The following is a 19,209-nucleotide window of genomic DNA, read 5'->3' on the forward strand; positions in this document are numbered from 1 at the left end:
ATTACTGCTGTGCTTTAATGATTAATACGCTTATTATCCTACTGATTATACTTACCGTAATACTTAAAAATGTTTTCTTTCCTTGTCCAGTTTCCTCAACTTAAATTGATCGAAATCATGACCAGTATAATTAACTATCAAGCAAGTAGTTTACGTGTCCCATTGGGAAATCACTGGGAAAGCATTGCTTTAAGCACGTCTCATACAAGAGTGTTTTGGTTTTTATCCCATGCTTGATTTCTATTTAAATGGTTTTCTCATAACAGCAGAATAACTAGAATAAAAGTGTGGAGAGTCCTTTTACAGCTACAGCTTATTACATTTGGAAATACAATTAATAACTCCCACAGAGAAATAACTTATGCTCCTGTGGATGACCATCCTAGGAAGATCTGCAGGATGAACTGGCAAACCTTGCTGAGGGTACAGGTCTCCAACTCTAATCCAGTCAGTCAGTTGCAGACATCCTTCCCCCAGAACTACTTCTGTATTCCATACCGAAACATCCTGCATCTCATCAGGAAGTTACTCAGATGGAATTAAGTTAATTATAGGCACAGGAAAGTATCTGCTGGCTCCAGGATGTTCTTAATCAGGACTCTTTCTCTGTAGCACCTTAAAAGAGCAGAGTTAAAAATTTTTATCATAGGAATAATTGGATTCACCAACAAGCCTTAGCATCCTGAAGTAGCAACAGAAAACTTATCTCAATCTGTTCAAGTAAGTTTTTCAGTAAATGCAGTAACCAGTGTTTAGTACATTAAGATACTTTCCAAATTCCTGACCAACTCCATTGTGAACGTGTATTTGAGAAGGCAATTTCCGTTGCTGTTCCTAACTTCTGGCTGAAAGGACAAACATCACCAGAGCTTCAAAAATGGCATCTGTAGTCCTTTATGTTGAAATGGCAAGTATTTTTATCTCCCACGATACAGCTTGCTAAAAAAGAATTCTAAACACACAAGGCTTAAAAATACCATTAATACAGTAGGGCCTTTCAGGAGCCCAACACGTACATTCCAGTATTCCTCTACGGTGGGACCATTTGCACAAAGATCTTTGTAAAGAGGTCAAAGAAGTTACACTGGCTTTACGAAGTTTGTACTGAGGCAGAATTAATACCAGATCCAAGAGAAGAGAGGAAACGGTTGCGTATGAGACAGGAAGTGATGGAAACAGCCCCTGTTTAGTAGTGATGTGTAACATCTTTTCTATAACAATTTAAATGCACATGGAACAGAACCTGTAGGTCAAGGTGTCTCAGCCTGCTTTACTGTCACCAGCCAACAGAAACTTTCATAGCAGAGGCCTATAGCTGAGTTTCAAAAAGCAAAAAAACGTGTATATGGGGTGCACATTCAGTCCTGCTTCTTTGAAATCATCAATTAAATAAGCAGCTTGTTCAAAACATTGATTTTGATTTGTTAGTTATGTTGTTTCAATGTATCAAGCTAAAAACACCCAAGTCATCATATTCATGTTTGAGGTGGATATTTTAAAGTACCTTTCCCAAGTAACAAGACACTACACTTGAGATGCTACTTACCAGCTCTACTGGAAAATGATTATATAAATACATTTCTATAAAAGCTATAGAGAACAAATGGGATAAAAGCAATTTTGAAATATAATATTCCAAATAACAGTGTAAGCGCATGTGTTGTAGCGTTTAGTAATCTATACAGGAAAGAAGAAACCACATTAAAATAATGTTGTTCTTTAGTGCTCATTAAAGACAGACAGACACCAAAGAATTTACAAAAACAAGCTCACTTTTTTTTAAACTACAGTTTAATCAGATTTAAAGACACAAATTAGAAAAAAACATTTATAGGCAAGTTAAAAACACCTTTAAAACATAACAGCATGCTGCTTCTGCAGCACTGCTGAGACAAATTAGAAATAAGTAATTATTAAAATATCACAATCACAGTGTAACTAACAGTGGTATTTGCATTTTACCATACACCAACACTTAGTTTATGGATCTGTTGAAAAATAACACTTTTTAAAAAATATATATTTTGGAATAATAAAAATGAAATTCACCGACAATGCATTATATTCTGAACCAGGAAAGGCAAATTTAGGAATACTGTAGCTATCCACTTTTAGGGGTGTCTTCTCACCTTAAACATATGGGTAGTCGGAGGCGTAACTACTTCTGCATTGAGGTAAAACTATTCCCTTGAATGTGTAACCAAGGCAGGAAAGAACAAAGTTCCATGTTTTAAATTCTTAAATCGAATAACTTATTACAACATCTTTGAATAATGCTATATTTACCCATCTTACACTATTTTTCATTCAATACATTTCAAATGTTCTCTTCTAACTGATCTAGAACACATCTGAGGTCTGGGATTTAAGAGTAACTACCTAATTACTATTTTATCATTTTGACACCTTTGTCACAGTAAGACACATCAGCAGATTCTTCATAGAAATAGTCAACACCACTGGACAAAAGAAGGTACAAAGAAAAGATGTAAAGAGAACTGATAAACACATAGAAAGGCAAAATATGCGTAGGCAAATACTGCTTAACTTATTGTGACAAAAGATTGTTGCACCTTTAATACGTAGTGTCGCGCTCTTCTGATTACCTGTCTCTAGGCACCCTGTTCCTCTCTTATTTTGTTTCAGGTAACATCTTCCCAGTTTGGAAGCCTCACCCAACTACAGCATGGACCACAGCTACTTGTTCGTATGACATACTGTAGTGAAACCTAAATGAAAATTCAGCTTGGGGTATTCCTCCCTCAGAGAATGAAAGGAAGGAAGAGGATTGTGCAGAGGTCTTTTGCCAAGAGGTTGGTTTGGAATAAGGTGCTGGACTGAGTCACTATTAATATAAAAAGTTTCCTCCAAAAGTGGCCCTAACGCAGATTCCAGTCATGTATCTGAAGTCAAGTTTTGTATTCATAACCTGCAGCAGAATATCCTGTAAGGGTTGGTTTTGCAACAGAGCGAAAGAAGCTCTTTACTTTCCACTTAAAGTCTAACCAACAGATTCTATTTCCACTTTAGGAAGCAGAAAGCTCTGTACTCTTGAGAATGGAGCCCAACAAGCCTTCAGCACAGGTCACGTACAACTGGACGGCTCAACACTAGTCGCGTGTAAATATTGATATGGCCTATTTTAAGTATATTTATGCACACTACATGTAACTACAGTTTGTCAGTTCATAAAGTTTACACAATGTTTATATGGATATGTACATGGATTTAGACAATCTAAAAATGTCTAAAACCAAAACCAGGCCAATGTCACTGGACACACAGCTAATGCACAGAAGAAAATGAAGTGGCAAAATTTACTTTTGCACATTTATATACCTAAAGTGAGCAAAATAATGTTTTAAATATTTAATGGGATGAAAATTGTTACAGTTAGTGGTTAGGTTTTGTAAAAAACATACAACAAGCTCACCTCAAAACAAGTTTTTAAGAAATTAAGTACTTTTTTTTTTTCATTTAGTTTTGACCATAAACTGTTGCAACTGTTGCAATATTTGCAGTTGTAACCTTGCAGGGTGACTTTGTGGATGCCTGAATTTCATGGTATTTGCAAAATATCTAGGTTAAAACAGCAAACACATCTAAAATCCAGGCAGAGTGAGCATAGAGCAGCCTGGGTTGCAAGCAAGTAGACCCTCTGCCAAGCTCTGGATGTAGGGTTAGATACCCCCAGAGACCCTGTGGCAAACTCTCTTCCCCACTGATGGGACCTGTTCTTATGAGAGACTGCTTCACCACGAGCTTTTCCACCACGACTGTGACAAGGACCAAGACCGACAGCGCCAACAAGCTTAGATCCAGATCTGGTAATCTAATGAGCAGGCTCAATTCACTACAGCATCTGCTTAGATTCTTACTCAGCATCGCATTTAAATACTTGTTTAAGGACTTATAGCCAATTGACTTTTTAACAGGAAATTAAAAAATACTCCCAAGTGCTATTCTGAGTATTACTGGACTTAAATACATAATGGTTAATCATGTAATGAAATCTTCTCATGAATCAGCACAGAACCAATGTATATTTTTTTATACATAGAGTCTGCATCATATTTAAATCCTTAAATTTATTTCCATCTGTTTTTCTAACACTGATCACTTTTCAACATAAATGGCAATACTTCCAAATTTTCATTGAAAACAAAAAACTCTCAAACCTGATTTCAGAATTCAAAGAGAATTACAAAGTGAAAGACTTAAGGGAAATGAAAGCCTAAATTCTTGTAACTTGTGCTTTTAAATTTCTTTATCATTCAAGGCCAACTTATAAAGTTGAGCATGTACAAGTTTACATGTAAGCAACAGTGAAACATTTGCAGGCAAATGTGAGGACACATTTGACCCTGTATTTAAACAAATTGTCAACAATTTGTTTGCAAAGCTTCTGAGAGAAAAATCCAGGCTCTGTTAAAATTACTCTTGATATGAATTTGACAGGTGGTGAGGATCTTATGAAGGTCTCCTCTGCATCAGAGGATGTTTAACCACAAATCAACACCATCAACAGAGGCACAACTCCTAGTGTGCATCCTGTCATACAAGCATAGCATCTATATTCACATTACTTGTTCCCATAGGAGAAGCAGAACAAGTTCTTTAAGTGTAAAATTCTTCCAATAAATAATATACTATACTGGTAAAACTCATACCACAAGTCAGTGTAGAGCAGGGGATATACAAAGATCTCCTCAAAGTCTTCTCACTAAAATGTGATCTGTTATCAAGAGCATACTGAAATGCATACCAATATTTGTACAGGGTAATGTATTCTAAAACGTCACCTATTACTGAAATCTTGTCTACACGTCAACTTAAGGAAGGGCCATGGAAGAATAAGCTTCCTGAATAAGAAGGGCGTATCTGTAACTGTAAAGCTAACCAAGCCTTCCCCATTACAACAGTAGTAGGCACCGCTGAAAGTACTCCTTAAATACAGATCTCTTTCATTGATACAGAATCATGAAGCTTAAAAAAAAAAAAAAAAAAGGTTAAGCAAGCAAATAGTTACTATCAGGGTGACTACATTTACTAATTATCATGAATTCATTAAGTGCCTAAATGAATTGTTCACAATAGGTGAATATCTGCAAAGCACCATAAAATTCTGAATGATATGTTGTATTTACTTCTCATAACGTGCTGATCTGCAATACAGAAAACAGTTTTACTTTTTGGATATTCATTAGTTAATAAGAGAAAGAAGACTTAAACCCATGCTTCCTTCACACCCAAAATATTTCTAGGAAATTTACTTTCTACTATTTTTCTCAGCAAGAGCAATAGTAAATCACCGCCATCCTGTCAAATTCAGTATTATAAAATGATGTGTGTAACACCTGAAAGTTATCTAAAGCCTTGGGACTGGCTGCTCTTGACTTTCTGACCAAATGGATGGAAAGGATCCAGTGTGATAGCAAGGCAGGCAACTAGTAAAGCACAGGGAAAGCAACAACAACAACAAAACCCCAGGCTGACTAAAAACTTGAGGGTTGTTTTTTTTTTTTCTCTAAAAATCTTGGAGTGCTGCAATTAAAACATAAAACCTCTTTCCACAGAGCAGATTGTGGTTCAGAGTACTTTCATATTCAGCAATGACATTTAAAGGGCAAATTCTAGGACACTACACTTAAAACTAAATTCTGTGCAGAACCAATTGTCATGATTTTCTTGTATTGCAATATTTAAGGGGTTCAGATCATGAAGAAAAAATAATTGTATTGCACACAGACAGCAGCCACATCCAGTTTTGAAACCTGTGCCCAACTGAAGCACGTATGTATTTTCTAAGCTGTTTTAACTTCCCCATATAAAAAGTTCTGAACAAAACCGTACTTGTGAATTCCCTCACACTGAAGAACCAGCCTTTCCTATCCTAAACCTCTTTATTTTCTGGGAGTGCTTACACCTCTTTTTATATTCCAGAATGAAGGATCAGTAAGCCTTCATCGCACACACGGGCCCGCATGCAAAACAAGAAAAGAAGAGTAGCAAAACATGAAGAGGAAAAATGGCACATCAGATGTTGCACTGGCATCCAAAAGTGCTTGGTTGGGTAGATACGTAGATGGCACCGACAAGATGAACTTAAGTTCAACAGGAACAAAAGCTGAAAGAATCAACCCTAACTCTACTCACCCACCCAGAAGCGTGCAATTCTCTACGTTATTTTATGCAAATGTCCCTTCAAGTACAGGAAGTGGAAAAATGTCTTTTCTGATTCTGTATCTATGGAGGATAATCAAACATGAAGAAACTAGTGTGTCCTTACTCATAAACAACAGAAAAAACCATAATGCCGTTTCAGAGAGACCTATGACAACCACAAACCCATGGAAGGGGAGGCCTACTTGGGGAATCAAAGTAAGGATTTAGAAGTCAGATTATTTTCTTTTAAAGATAAAACAGCCGTCACTGAAACAACTCATCTAAACAGGCTCATCCACTCTCATTCCATATTTAGTTCCCCCATTTTAACTGTAGCTTAATTAATGCTAACCTACGTATATGGAAAAGGTACATTATCCTCATGGAGTTTTCAGCAAAGAGCCAAAGGCCAGAGACAGAACTATCACAGCAAGGAAACAACTCTGACCTGACTTGGGATCTGGTTCTTTAAGAGCAAACCAGCAGTACTGTGACTATCTTTGCACGGTAGGATCCCCAAAGCTGAGGACCTTCATCACACTTCTGGTACTAAGAATATTCACCCCACTAGTGCCAGATATTTGATGAAAAATATAAGGTTCAAAATATTATGACAAAATTTTTCTCATTCATTTGTAGGTTATTAATCAACAAGCTGCATTATTTTTCTCCAGTAGTATTTTGTGTCAGTTTTAAAGCTAAAAAAAACCCCACGTGGATAAACAGTTTGTGTTTACTTAAAAAAATTATAAGAAAATACAGAATATAAGCAATTAAAACATAGCCCTTTAACAGTAGTACTCTAGCAGGGACCATCATCACAATAAATGGTCTGGAATAGATAAAAATCACTGCATTATTCCCTCGACACACTTCCATAGTTCAGTCAGAAGGATTTCTTTCTTTATGTTACCCACAAATACGACATGAATTTTGCGTCTAAAATTCTAGTTTAAAGAAAAAGGTTTCCCTCAAATTCATATACTTCTTTGGATAAAGGGCCATCAATGATCAAGCACACAGAAACTGGCTGTGATAGTCATTTCTTGTTTGACTACCTGTGCATTGGAGCTCAAGGTGAATTTGCTATTTTGTACTGAAAGCATCATCAACTAACCACTGTATGCCTGAAAACTCAAAACAGCTTTAAGCATTAAAAATCATTTTTGGTAAAACAGTTCTATTCTAGAACAAGTATTTCTGATATTTAAGGGTAAAACCCACACTTTCATTGACATCCTAGTGCTTTCACATTGTCTTCTGTGTCCTATGGCTGCCTTTCCTTCTCTAGCTGCAAAGCCCACTTGGCAGTGTTTTTATTAATTGTTTTAGGTACTTTAAAGTAAAAGAAACCTAGATTAGAGCTATTAAGCCCTGAAAAAGGTGATCCTTCTGGTTGGTTGTTTATTTTTTTTAATCCATTCAGAAGGGCTATGTGTAATTATAATCTTTATTAAAGAAACCTAACTACAATTTGGCATCAGTAATGTTTACAGTTCCGTAATGTACTGTAATAGTTTGAGATACTTTAAGAAAACCCTCCAAATACTGAGATGCTTATTGCAATTCCCTTTTAAAGAATCAAAAGCCTTCTAATGACTTTGCATTTCCTAGTTTTATCTTCTTTCAAATATATAATAGCATATGCTATAAATATGCTTTCCACATAAAATCAAACTTGAAAACACCCACTTAGAAACAATATTTCAGTAAATAGAGGGTTTAAGGCAAGTCATTCATTTGGAAAAGTTAATTTCCATTTGTTAATCCTAGATTGACACAATTTGATTCCACCCCATCAGTGCCTTGGGATACACAACGTACATTCAGCAAAGGGCACACATATGACCCTATGGACATACGTTGCAAGTCCTGAGTGCCCATTGAAATAATGGTAATATCTTCAGATAAGGCGTGACCCACAGGGACATGGCATGGGAGGGGTTAATTTGTTTTGTTTCCAGTCTTGCTATTGTATGTGATTTTCCTAGGTAATGCATTCTTTTCTTACTAAACATCTTTGCAAACAAATACAAACCCCTTTAAAAGGTGCTAAAAATGGGTTTCTGAAAACATACAAAATATATTCATCATAGTATTTCCTCAATCACTGTTTTAATGCTTGATATCTGCAGGTTACTTCTTCTTTCTGACTGAAACTATTATTTGTTGTGGAATAACTGTTCTTTTGCAAAAGATTTTCTTCTTCTAGTTTTTTGGACCACACGGGCTGGATGCTTTCATGCTTTTTACTTCCTTTTTGAGTTCTTTTCAATGGAAATACCAACAACACCAGGATGCTGGCAATATGGAGACAGAAATAGCAGGAGCTAAAAAACAAACAAAAAGAAGAATTCAGTAAAACTCTGTCCACTCTTACAGGATGCTTAAGGAATAAACTGTCAAAACCTACTCACATACAGTACCTTGCACATCAGACTTTTAAGTCAGGAAAACATTAATTTTTCATTTTTAAGAGAAGTAATAAAGGGGAAATTAGAAATGAAGTCTTCCCCTAGAGTACTCAGTGCTGTAACAGATGTAACATGAAGAGAAGTCTGCTTTCAACTATTTTTCACAAATGTTACTTTGGGCAAGTCATTATCTAGTCTTGCTACAAAATAGTTCAATTGCATATAGTAAACTCAAAGATACCCTCTGGTTTTGGGTTTTGTTTTTTTTTTTTTTCCCCTGCCCCAGGAAAAAGAAGTCTATTTCGATAGGAAAATAAGATCCCTTTATGGTTTCTCATACAGAACTATATTCAAGCACTAGAATAGAAATACAGTTTGCCCAGGTAACAAATAGGTCTTATAATTATCACTAAAATAGTCTCAGAAATTTTACGCCACAGAAAAATACTTCTATGCCAAGTTAAAGACAAGCAAAAGGGAAGAGGTAGAACGTGCTTACCTGTAAAAGGTGAGAGAGGGTTTTACGGAGAGCAGTACAAATGGCACCACTGTGTAACTTATTGCTACTTGAGTTGCCATCCATGTTACGATATCATAACATAGTTTAACAGCAGGAGATTCAACAAAATAGTGTCTGATGTTGTTTCTTATCTGAAAAAGCAGATGACAGTAAGTTAGCTTAGGAATAAACTTTGAGAGCTATCTTACTGTGCGGAGTTTGCTGCACTTCCACAAAATTCATAGGATGTATTTCAACACTACAGTTTGGTCAAGTGTCTTTGAACTATTCAAAATACCCATCAACTTTAACAGGAATCAGTTCAAGTTCCCTGCTTTTTAGGACAGTGTGCTTCAACCAGCAAGGGAATTAAAGTATTTAAAAACTAAAGCAGAATTTAAGTAAATTAATCCCCCTCTAAACCCGATGTGATGTTGGACTACTTCTCTGACTACTTGTCTGATTGAGGCAGACATTCTGTTTTGTCAAGCTCTTCTGTAAATATAGAGTGTTGGAGGAAACGAAAACCAGAACACTTCTGTTTGAAAGCTTCTATATGGTAAGCCGTTTTCATATACTTGCTAGTAAGATGTATTTTCAGACAAGAAGTGTATAAATCAGAATACACAAAGCACCAGGTTCCGTAAGATATTTCAGGAATCTTAACAACAACTACTATGAAGCAGGACTGTTATCAAAGGACTCAGTTCTCTATGCTGAATTTTCTTTTGTTTGTAAAACTCTGTTCAAACAATGGAATACCAAAGGTATTTTAAAAAGTCCAAACCCCACACAGGTTTGGGTTCAGTTTTACAAATCTATAATTAAAAACACCAGTAGATCTTCTCCCCTGGGTCCTCCGACTGACCTGTCATGCTTGCTCACACTCTTACTTGCTGACAAGCCACGACAGGCTCCATTCAGCCTTGGTGTAGCTTGGTATCGCCTTTGCCACCTTCCAGTCACCCACACTGAGGTAGTCCTCTCCAAAAAGCTACACACCACAGGACAGTTCAGCTTCCTCATCTTTCAGTTCCCTTACAACTCCTGCTTCTCCAGAACACGTGGAGGGCTAACTTGTGCCTATTTTACTCTTTACATTAAAACCCTTTTTTACCTCTCTTATCCTTAATACCCCAATTCCCCTGTAGTATCACATTCCGCTTTTGCTTAGTCAAGTGACATAAAACAAGTCATTCCAGCCATCTACCCTTCATCCCAGTGGCTGCCATCTCCCCCCACTTTTCTCCTATAGCCACATGCAATGACTTGTTCCTGAGTTCTGTAAAACTTGGTGGAGGTTTCACAAACTTCTTGCGTAGAAATCTAGCAATTTAGGACTTGAAGGACAACTTCCAAGATAAATCTATAACTGCCCAGGTGGTTTCACAGAACTTCTTGTATAGAAATCTAGCAATTTAGGACTTGAATGACAACTTCCAAGATAAATCTATAACTGCCCCTAGTAAACACCCAATTATGAATTGTGTCATGATTAAAGGAAGTAAAACGAGTTGAATACATGCTTAGACATGACAGGAGAAGACAGTGTGGGCCACAGCTGCCAAACTTTGCAGTCTTAATAAAGGCTAGTAGAGTTAAATAATAAACATGCTAAAGCACCTCTAACATATCTTATCAGTTAATATTAAGTAACTATTCATAAAGAAACTAACAATATTTTTATTTCATAGCCTATTGATTGATACATATGAAATGTGAATACAACACAGCTCATTAGCAAAGCCCAAAGTGCAGTGAGCGCTCCGATTTACGGGACTCACCTTACTGAGAGAACACAACTTTTACCTGGGAACTGTCCCTGATCTTTGGCTTTTGCACCAGTCCCTGGCTGAGAAATGTGATAAATGTCAAAAGTTCACTGTGACACAGTCTGGAAAGGAGAAGGGAGCTATACCTATTGTAAAGAAAGGAGTCAGTTCTGTCAAACAAGGACTATACCCACATCTTTGTGAAGAAAGAGGAGCATCTGTTTTATTACTGTTAGTAACAATCTAAATCTGAAGTACCACCTTCTCCTAGCTATTACAGCAACAAAGCTCAGTCTGCTTCATTTCTCATTGTCCTGGTTCTTTTGACAGAACAGCAGTTCCTTACGCTGCTCTGAGTTGACGGCTCATTTTCTTTTGTTCCTCGTTCCCCCTGAGTAACTGCTAAACCTGCCTCTGTTCTTCCTCAGCTTTCTCAAGCAGGACTGAGAGATTTCTCAGCAGATTTGCCACGCGGTTCTGACAGCAGCTGTAAAAGCTTGTTAGTGTGACTGCACTTCCGGCTGGCCAATTTGGAGTAGTAATAGTGCTGTGTGTCTGCTGGTCAACGGGGAGCATTCTTTAGTTACCATCTCCACAACAGTACTGGGCAGAAATTAGGGAGGGGGACAGACGCAATAAATACATGGCACTGACTGCCCCCCAAATTTTTAGCTAGTGATAATCAGTGATGAAGTTGTTTTTAAAATGGTCTTAGGTAACACCCTCTTGTTTAGCATGGCATGGTAACACAGGATCAGCTAATACAGAGGAAGGCCTTCCACAAAAGATATGCCATAAAGATGTTATAGGCTGTGTAGAGTCTCGCTTGCTTTATTGGCCAACTCCCTCCTTATCAATAATCATTCCCACTGCTCTCATAACTAAAAAAGTAAACAAAAAACTGTCAGACTGTTTGTGTGTCAACTCTAAATCACATCTTGGGCTACAGAACATGATCAATTTTCTTTTACAGAACTGCCTATTGTTTAAGAAGATGCTTGGTTGGTACTTACAGCTCTTGCTGCTAGTGTCATTAGTACTCCTGTTAGAAACGTTAAATAATATCCTGGGTAAACTCCATGCCAGATGGCAGAGAGGATGAAGGTTTGGATCGTTGGGCTGAAGGTGGCTCGCTCGTAGCACACTCTAGCAAATCAAAGACAATTCAACATAAATAACATGAGACAGGGATCACCAACAATCTACCCAGTTAGCATTTATACTTTTGTCAGTTTCATTTCCAACCCAGCATTTGCAATGCAACTGCAGCTTACCATTATTTAATAATGTTGCCACTATACTATGACTTACAGGAAATAGTTACAGCTATCCACAGCTCTTAATTTAACCCCCCAGTGCTAACCTATGCTCAGTGCCATCACATACGGTACTTCTCTAGAGTGAAGTGACACAGAAGCATCCAAAGACAGGTGTTGGTGTTAACAAGGGATCTCAAGATATCTAAGAATGTGCTTGAAAAGTTAAACTGAAAGGCACAGACTATCCCACAAACTCTTGCGATGAGTCAGTTACACATTTTTCATGAGGTGAAAGCTGCTTATCCGAGACAGAAAAAAGTAGCAACTACCTTCAATTTAGAGTAACAGAGAGACTATAGTTGAAAATGTGTCTGTGTATGGCAATTAAGTGAGCATGATGAAGAAATTGTAACTAATGACTCTAGGGGTGCGAGAACATCAAATAAGGACAGTGCTGAACTCTGCTATTTGAAATTTGAGACTTTGAATTATTAGGCAAAGTCCTGCAGTAAGGAATTCTAGAAAGAAGGGGACTCGAATCCAAGAAAAGTAGTTTCTAGAAGACAACATTAAATGACAGAGTGACAAACCATCATGATGTGGAAGAATGAGAGGAAACATGGGAAGGTCCTGATATGGCTTCATCAAGAGTTCTTTAAGGTCTTTAATGATCTGAAAACCAAAAGCAATAGGAAATATGGAAACAGATGCACACTAAGATGAAGCAAAAATACACAGCACAAGTATGCATGAACACAAATCTAAGGCTAACATACAAAAATGAGTTTTAACTAAAAAGGGCCATAGACACCAATATGTATAAAGGTTTTATAAACACATTGCAAGTAACAGAGAAGAGAATTCAAAGAGGAAGACAAGCTAATGATACAGAGGGCTGAAACACTCACTACTAATGTAACTGCTTTACTACAACTTCTATATACACCAAAGATTGCTGAGACCAAATGATACAGTCGATGGTAAAGAGCAGAAGTAAAAAAAGGCAGGATCTGAATAGGGAAAGATCAAAAAAGTATTTTGCTAATTTAGTTTATTCCAGTCAAATAGATGTGGTAAGTTTTCTCTCATGAGCTCTTCAGTGCGGGGTACCAGCAGAGCCCCCTCCCCTTGCCAACGGGCTTCGTTAACAATGCCCATTAAGATGAGAGCAGGGGTGGAAGCAGGGCAGGGTGCACCCAGGCGTAATACACAGAACTCTCTGAGGACATTTGCAGTAACAGATCACCTTAAAGAGGAAAGCAACAGTGGCCAGACTGAACAGTAACCAGGGAATTTCAAAGAGACTTCTGAAACGAAGGTGGTGTCAGCCTAGAAAGTTGAAAAGCACTGGGAAAATTTGGAGTCAGGGAGACATCTTGGAGCAAAATACTAGTCATCACAACCTGGTCTGACACTGCCAGGAGTCGCCCCACTAGCGTCAAGACCTCCCTCTCGGCCAAGACAGAGGATCCTCCCTGGTAGACACGGAGCAGCCTGCATCCAGCCAGGGGACTGTCACTGCAATGTGCAATCCACAGGGAGCAGGACCTCAGCCCTCATAGCTGCTTGCACGTGAACTCATTACATGCTTTCCTAATTGGCGTGTCAATCAGCAGGTTCACATAGAGCTGGAGCACCCACACCTCCCACAGGCTACATATGTGGGCAGGGGGCCCACACTTCCCAAAGGAGGTGTGTTTCTGTAACCCACGTGTCCTTGGGAGCAGAGGCACGGTTTGCATGGAACCACATGTGCTTTTTAAACTCTTTGGGATTAGTTCCAAAAGAGTGTTTAGAAATTTGTCTATTAAGTCACAACACTAAGCACTTAGAAAACATCATCTGTTCTACTACTGATATTAATGCTGAGTGTGTATTTCACAGACTGGTGGTTAATCATGTCTTGTTAATAATTTGATAAATGGCTTAAATCCCTATTTGGTTTAAACTACTTTAGGTAAGCAGATTTTTCTCTGCAAAGCATTCAGGTGCTAACAAAACTACCTAAATTAACAAATCAAATTTCATCTATACCAATGCAAGTCAGATAAGATATACACCAGAAAATAAATCATCAGGCTTCAAAGAGTTAAAAGTAAGCTTAAAAAATCCTCTATGGATTTGTCAACAATAAATCATGTTGAAATGCCTCACTTGGCGTTCCTAAAAACAAACCCACAAAATACTGTCATCACAATAGGCTGAGAAAATCTATTCAAATATGGGTGGTTCAGATTATCTACGATTTGTTCTAGAAGTGGGAAGATGCACTGGCTGTTCAGCAAGGTTCTCCCCATCTCTGGGGTTCTATACTTTGATTACTAGCTTGGGTGGGAGACTGAGAGGGGTATTTTTGCATCCTGCCTTCCCTTCCTGTTTTTGAGAGGGTGCAGGGTAGGGGAAATGAAGAGATTGGCATTATTTCTTAACAGATAGAGCACTAGAACCCAAAATTATCTTGACACTCAAATCATGTTCTGAAATCGAGAAGTTGAAGTCCAAGGTCTAAAACATCTAAAAGAAGTGGAAGATACAAACCAGTACCCGTCCATTTAACATTACTGAAGGGCAGCTGAGCGTGAGTATGAATCAACGTCATGAAACACTGAGCATCAGCTGAGCCTGAATCAACATGAGATTGCTGCTGGAAAACAGACAGATGTAATACGGTGATGTATTAGCAAGAGTTATTTAAAGAAAGGTAATGAGTCCACTGAAAGCATTCGACTCCGCCTCTACCAAGCCAGGGGAAGACCCTGGAGGTCTCAGCAGAAGTACTACATCCACTGCAAGATGACAGGAAGTTTGGAAAGAAGCCAGAAGAGAGCAACAAGAACCACAAATGTTTCACAAACGTGACCAAAGGAAAAAGAATTGGATGTTTTCTTTGGAAAAAAAAAAAAAGGAACAGGCTGAGGAGGAACATAACAGCTTCCCCAGTCAGGAAACATTACCATGATATATATTGTTGATATATGCTGCTATGTAAATATCTACTTTAACTTGCATGCCTGTGACAGTAATGCCTTTGTACTGCTGTATTTTGTGATCTACATTAAGTGTTTATTAAACAACTTTATGATCTTCGGATGTCGGCATTGGGACTGGAACATTTTAACATCTTTGTTGGTGACATGGACAGTGGGATTGAGTGCACCCTCAGCAAATTTGCTGACGACACCAAGCTGTGTGGTCTGGTCGACACACTGGAGGGATGGGATGCCATCCAGAGGGACCTGGACGGGCTTGAGAAGTGGGCCCATGTGAACCTCCTGAAGTTCAACAAGGCCAAGTGCAAGGTCATGCACCTGGGTTGGTGCAATTCCATGAAGAATTACAGGCTGGATGGAGAATGGATTGAGAGCAGCCCTGAGAAGGACTTGGGGTGTTGGTGGATGAAAAGCTGGACATGAGCCAGCAATGTGCACTCATAGCCCAGAACGCCAACCATACCCTGAGCTGCATCAAAAAAAGCACAGCCAGCAGGATGAGGGAGGCGATTCGGTCCCTCTACTCTGCTCTCGTGAGCCCCCACATGGAGCACCGCCTCCAGCTCTGGGGCCCTCAACATAAGGAGGACATGGACCTGTTGGAGCAAGTCCAGAGAAGGACCACCAAGATGATCAAAGGGCTGGAACCCCTCCCCTATGAATACAGGCTGAGAGCAGTGGGGTTGTTCAGCTTGAAGAAGAGAAGGCTCTGGGGAAACCTTATAGCAGCTTTCCAGTACCTGAAGGGCACCTACAGTGAAGCTGGAGAGGGACTTTTTACAAGGGCATGTAGTTATGGGACGAGGGGTAATGGCTTCATACTGGAAGAGGGTAGATTTAGGTTAGATATTAGGAAAATATAAGGTGGTGAGGCACTGGGGAAGTGCCAGTCTCCTGGGGAAGTTGTGGATGCCCCATCCCTGGAACTGTTCAAGGCCAGGCTGGATGGGGCTTTGAGCAACCTGCTCTGGTGGGAGGTGTCCCTGCCACTAGAACGTACTCCCCTGAAGAGAACAGAATTAACGCTGACATCTGATATTTCTGTAGCTCATGGAGAAAAACGCCTAAGATTTTAGATGCTTCCATAAATATAAAAGTGGGTGCTTAAAGCAATACATGAGCTTGTCCTCTAGTCAAGCATTGCAGCTAATACAATTATTGGTAATATAATATATACCTGGACCAATATTTATGCCTCATATAATCATTAAAATAATTTACTTGCAACAAATCTTTAAGAAAACATCCACCCTTCCACTGTGGCGAAATCAACATGTATTTAGACTACCCTCAGATTCCTCTACACTTGTTCTTAAAAATTTAAGAGCAATTGATCATTCTTAAATTGGACTTAATTTTTTTAAGAATATTTATTAGAGGAGATGCTTTAATTTTTCTTCACATCATCTTTTCATGTCACCCTGAACAATTGATTTGCACTATTTTTCAATTCCTGGCAGAAATGGTACTGCTCTCCACCAAAAGGACTTTTCGTTTAACATCATTCAATTTAGGAGCTTTGAAAGTTTGTTGGAACGCAACCTTCTCCTATTAAGTTTTAATACTGATAAACTTCTGTTCCCAAACTAAATTAAAATGCATTTTTAAACAGCTTATTTGCTATATTAAATGATACATTTCAATACCTGCAAGCATGCAATTCTTCTATAATGACTGCCCTAGCAGTAGATTCTATTGTCTATTGAGCCAACTAGAATAATCACAAAAATTTCAATGTCTGTTTTAAACTGGGTCAGAAAAATATTTAGGGAAGAAATTATGGAAGGATACACTACAAAGAAATTTGATGGAAGCAACATCCTGATGCCATCCTAGAATAAGGGATAAAGTTCTCTGAGCCATCCCAAGATGAGGGTCTCTCTTAAACTCACACCTGTTCATAAAAGATCATCTATGGGGTGGGAGACCATCCCAGAGACTGGGAGAAGGGCAACAACAGCCATGCACTACTCAAGAACAATTTTTTACTTTCTAGTTCCAACAAAGTAGTAGTAAAAGCAGTGATTTAGTTCACTGGGCACTACACCTGTTCCCCAGACAAGGGAAAAAGCGCATCTGAGGGATATTCATTTGTAAGGTGGTTTTTTTGGCTAGCAACTTGTAGGGTTTGATATTAGCCACACACTCAGCACAGGAGGAGTGCAGAAAGCTCTCTCACAGAACGTATGCAGGTTTGTGTATCACTATGTGACTAAAAAATTTTTTTAAAAATATAGTTTAAAAAAATAGCCTTTTCCACAGGGTAGCCACCAAAGATGTGCATTTTGCCTACTGCTCACAGCAACACGTGCTGCTTTGAATGTTCGGAGGGAAAGAAACGAGACACCTCCACAGGCTAATACTTCTAAGTTCCCTGTGACCAGAGAAAAAAAACAAAAACACTTTCTATCATTACCTGATACTTTACACAGAGAGAAGTGCTACATTCAGCAGCTTTAATTCAAATATTACAAGAGGAATGTCCCATGCAGTTGCTAAACAACCGTACTATTTAGGGGGGTTTAGCTTTAAATGTTAAATTATCTTCAAATACATATTTCTCTAAGAAACTTCACTGGAGAAAAGCTTTCCTTCAAGAAATTAATACCTTTTAAGCCAAAGAGCTGTTTGGATATTCCAGTTATCAAGAAACATCTTGAAACTTGTGGAAAACTGCAAAGTAAAAACAAACTAATTATTTCCATAGTTGTAAAATGTTACAAAATATTTCTGAATTCTAACATATAAATTATTTAAAAAGCCCCTAATTTGTGGTGAGTTGAATAATGTATTTACTGAACTACTTATAACCACAAAATATTTGGGAAGTCAGCTGACAAGTAGAACATATTCAAAACAGACTTTATTTTCCATCCTTTCCTGATGCTGTGAACACGTTGTTTCTGACTTAGAGTACATTCACTGTCTCGAGGAACAAAACATAGGAAGAGTTACTGAAATGACAAGCAACTACTCACATGGGCACGTATTTTATTTGAAAGAGCCATGAACAAACCTCTATTTGCTGGATTCTCAGATTTGATATTAAATCCCAACGTGTAACTCCATTTTTGTCATAGCCTCTAAAACCAAACCCGGCTGCATTATTAATTGCATCTGCTGCAATGAAACAAAAACAAACAAGTGAATTATCAACTGCCTGTATTACAAATTGTGCACCACACAACCTGCAGTTTGTTCAAAATATTTATCACATTTTAAAGGCTACATATTTATTGATTTATCGCTGTATTAGACACGTGAACAACCAGAAAATAATCCAAGTGACACATGGGCTTTGAATTAGAAAAGCTTGTACAACAGCAAAAGAAGGAAAGGTAGCACTGTCGACGGCACAGTGCAGATGTGTCCCCTCTCTCCCACCACCAATTTAAGTCTTGCTTGAGCAATTTGACAGAAAAACCAAATTCAGCGAGATGCACCACGACCAGCAGCAGTGTGTGGCTGTAAGGGTCTGAGCTGGCAGCTCAGCACTCGGGTTGAGTCATTGGTCTCCGTTCCGCAGCAGCAGCCACGTTTAAGGCAACTGCCAACCTAATGGGAGCAAACGGCAATTTACTGAGCCAGACAGAGTTTGTCAGATTTCCACTAATGGCACAAGGCCACTGCTAACAACGCTTCTGAAAACCAAGTGTTTACGATGCACATCAAAGGTCGGACAGTTCAAAGCAAACAGTGTTTTTCTCTAGGAGAAACAGCTGGTACCATCGTCTGGACTAAGTAGGAAAGTACAAGGGATCTCAGCGCTGGTCCCTTGGAGTCATCACCTTTGCCTCAGCTCTGTTAGCTCAGACACTAAAGCCTCCTCAGAAGTGCTTCTCTAATTAGGATGGCCACTTAGAGGGAAATGAGGGGTTTTTTTCCTAATATTGCCTCTGCTGAGCCAGGCATTTGGTTGTTTGCGCCCAAACATGGACAACACACCCATGACACGTGAACCCAACCGTGCACCCACTTCAGTGGATAAATCAGTGACCGTGGGGAGAAGAATGCCAGCTCCTCTCCCAGCTCAGAGGCATCCTGAGGGATTGGAAGCAGGTAGGCAAAAGGCTCTGCAGAAGCAATGCAGATCTAGGTCTAGTTACAGGA

General features: G+C 38.7%; 1 protein-coding gene across 1 annotated transcript in view; it reads right to left on the reverse strand.

Annotated features, from left to right (window-relative positions):
- Positions 1-1,782: 1,782 nt before the first annotated feature.
- MBOAT2 (membrane bound O-acyltransferase domain containing 2) overlaps positions 1,783-19,209 on the reverse strand; it is an 82,088-nt gene continuing 64,661 nt past the window's right edge. The window contains exons 9-13 of the mRNA XM_014956743.1: positions 18,116-18,219; positions 17,708-17,772; positions 11,864-11,996; positions 9,079-9,230; positions 1,783-8,495 (exon numbers count right to left, since the gene is read on the reverse strand). Coding sequence (XP_014812229.1) covers positions 8,273-8,495; positions 9,079-9,230; positions 11,864-11,996; positions 17,708-17,772; positions 18,116-18,219 — 677 coding nt within the window. The 3' untranslated portion in view covers positions 1,783-8,272. The remainder of the gene's footprint in view (positions 8,496-9,078; positions 9,231-11,863; positions 11,997-17,707; positions 17,773-18,115; positions 18,220-19,209) is intronic.

Source organism: Calidris pugnax, unplaced genomic scaffold, assembly GCF_001431845.1.
Source record: "Calidris pugnax isolate Ruff unplaced genomic scaffold, ASM143184v1 scaffold171, whole genome shotgun sequence".
Lineage (NCBI taxonomy): Eukaryota > Metazoa > Chordata > Aves > Charadriiformes > Scolopacidae > Calidris > Calidris pugnax.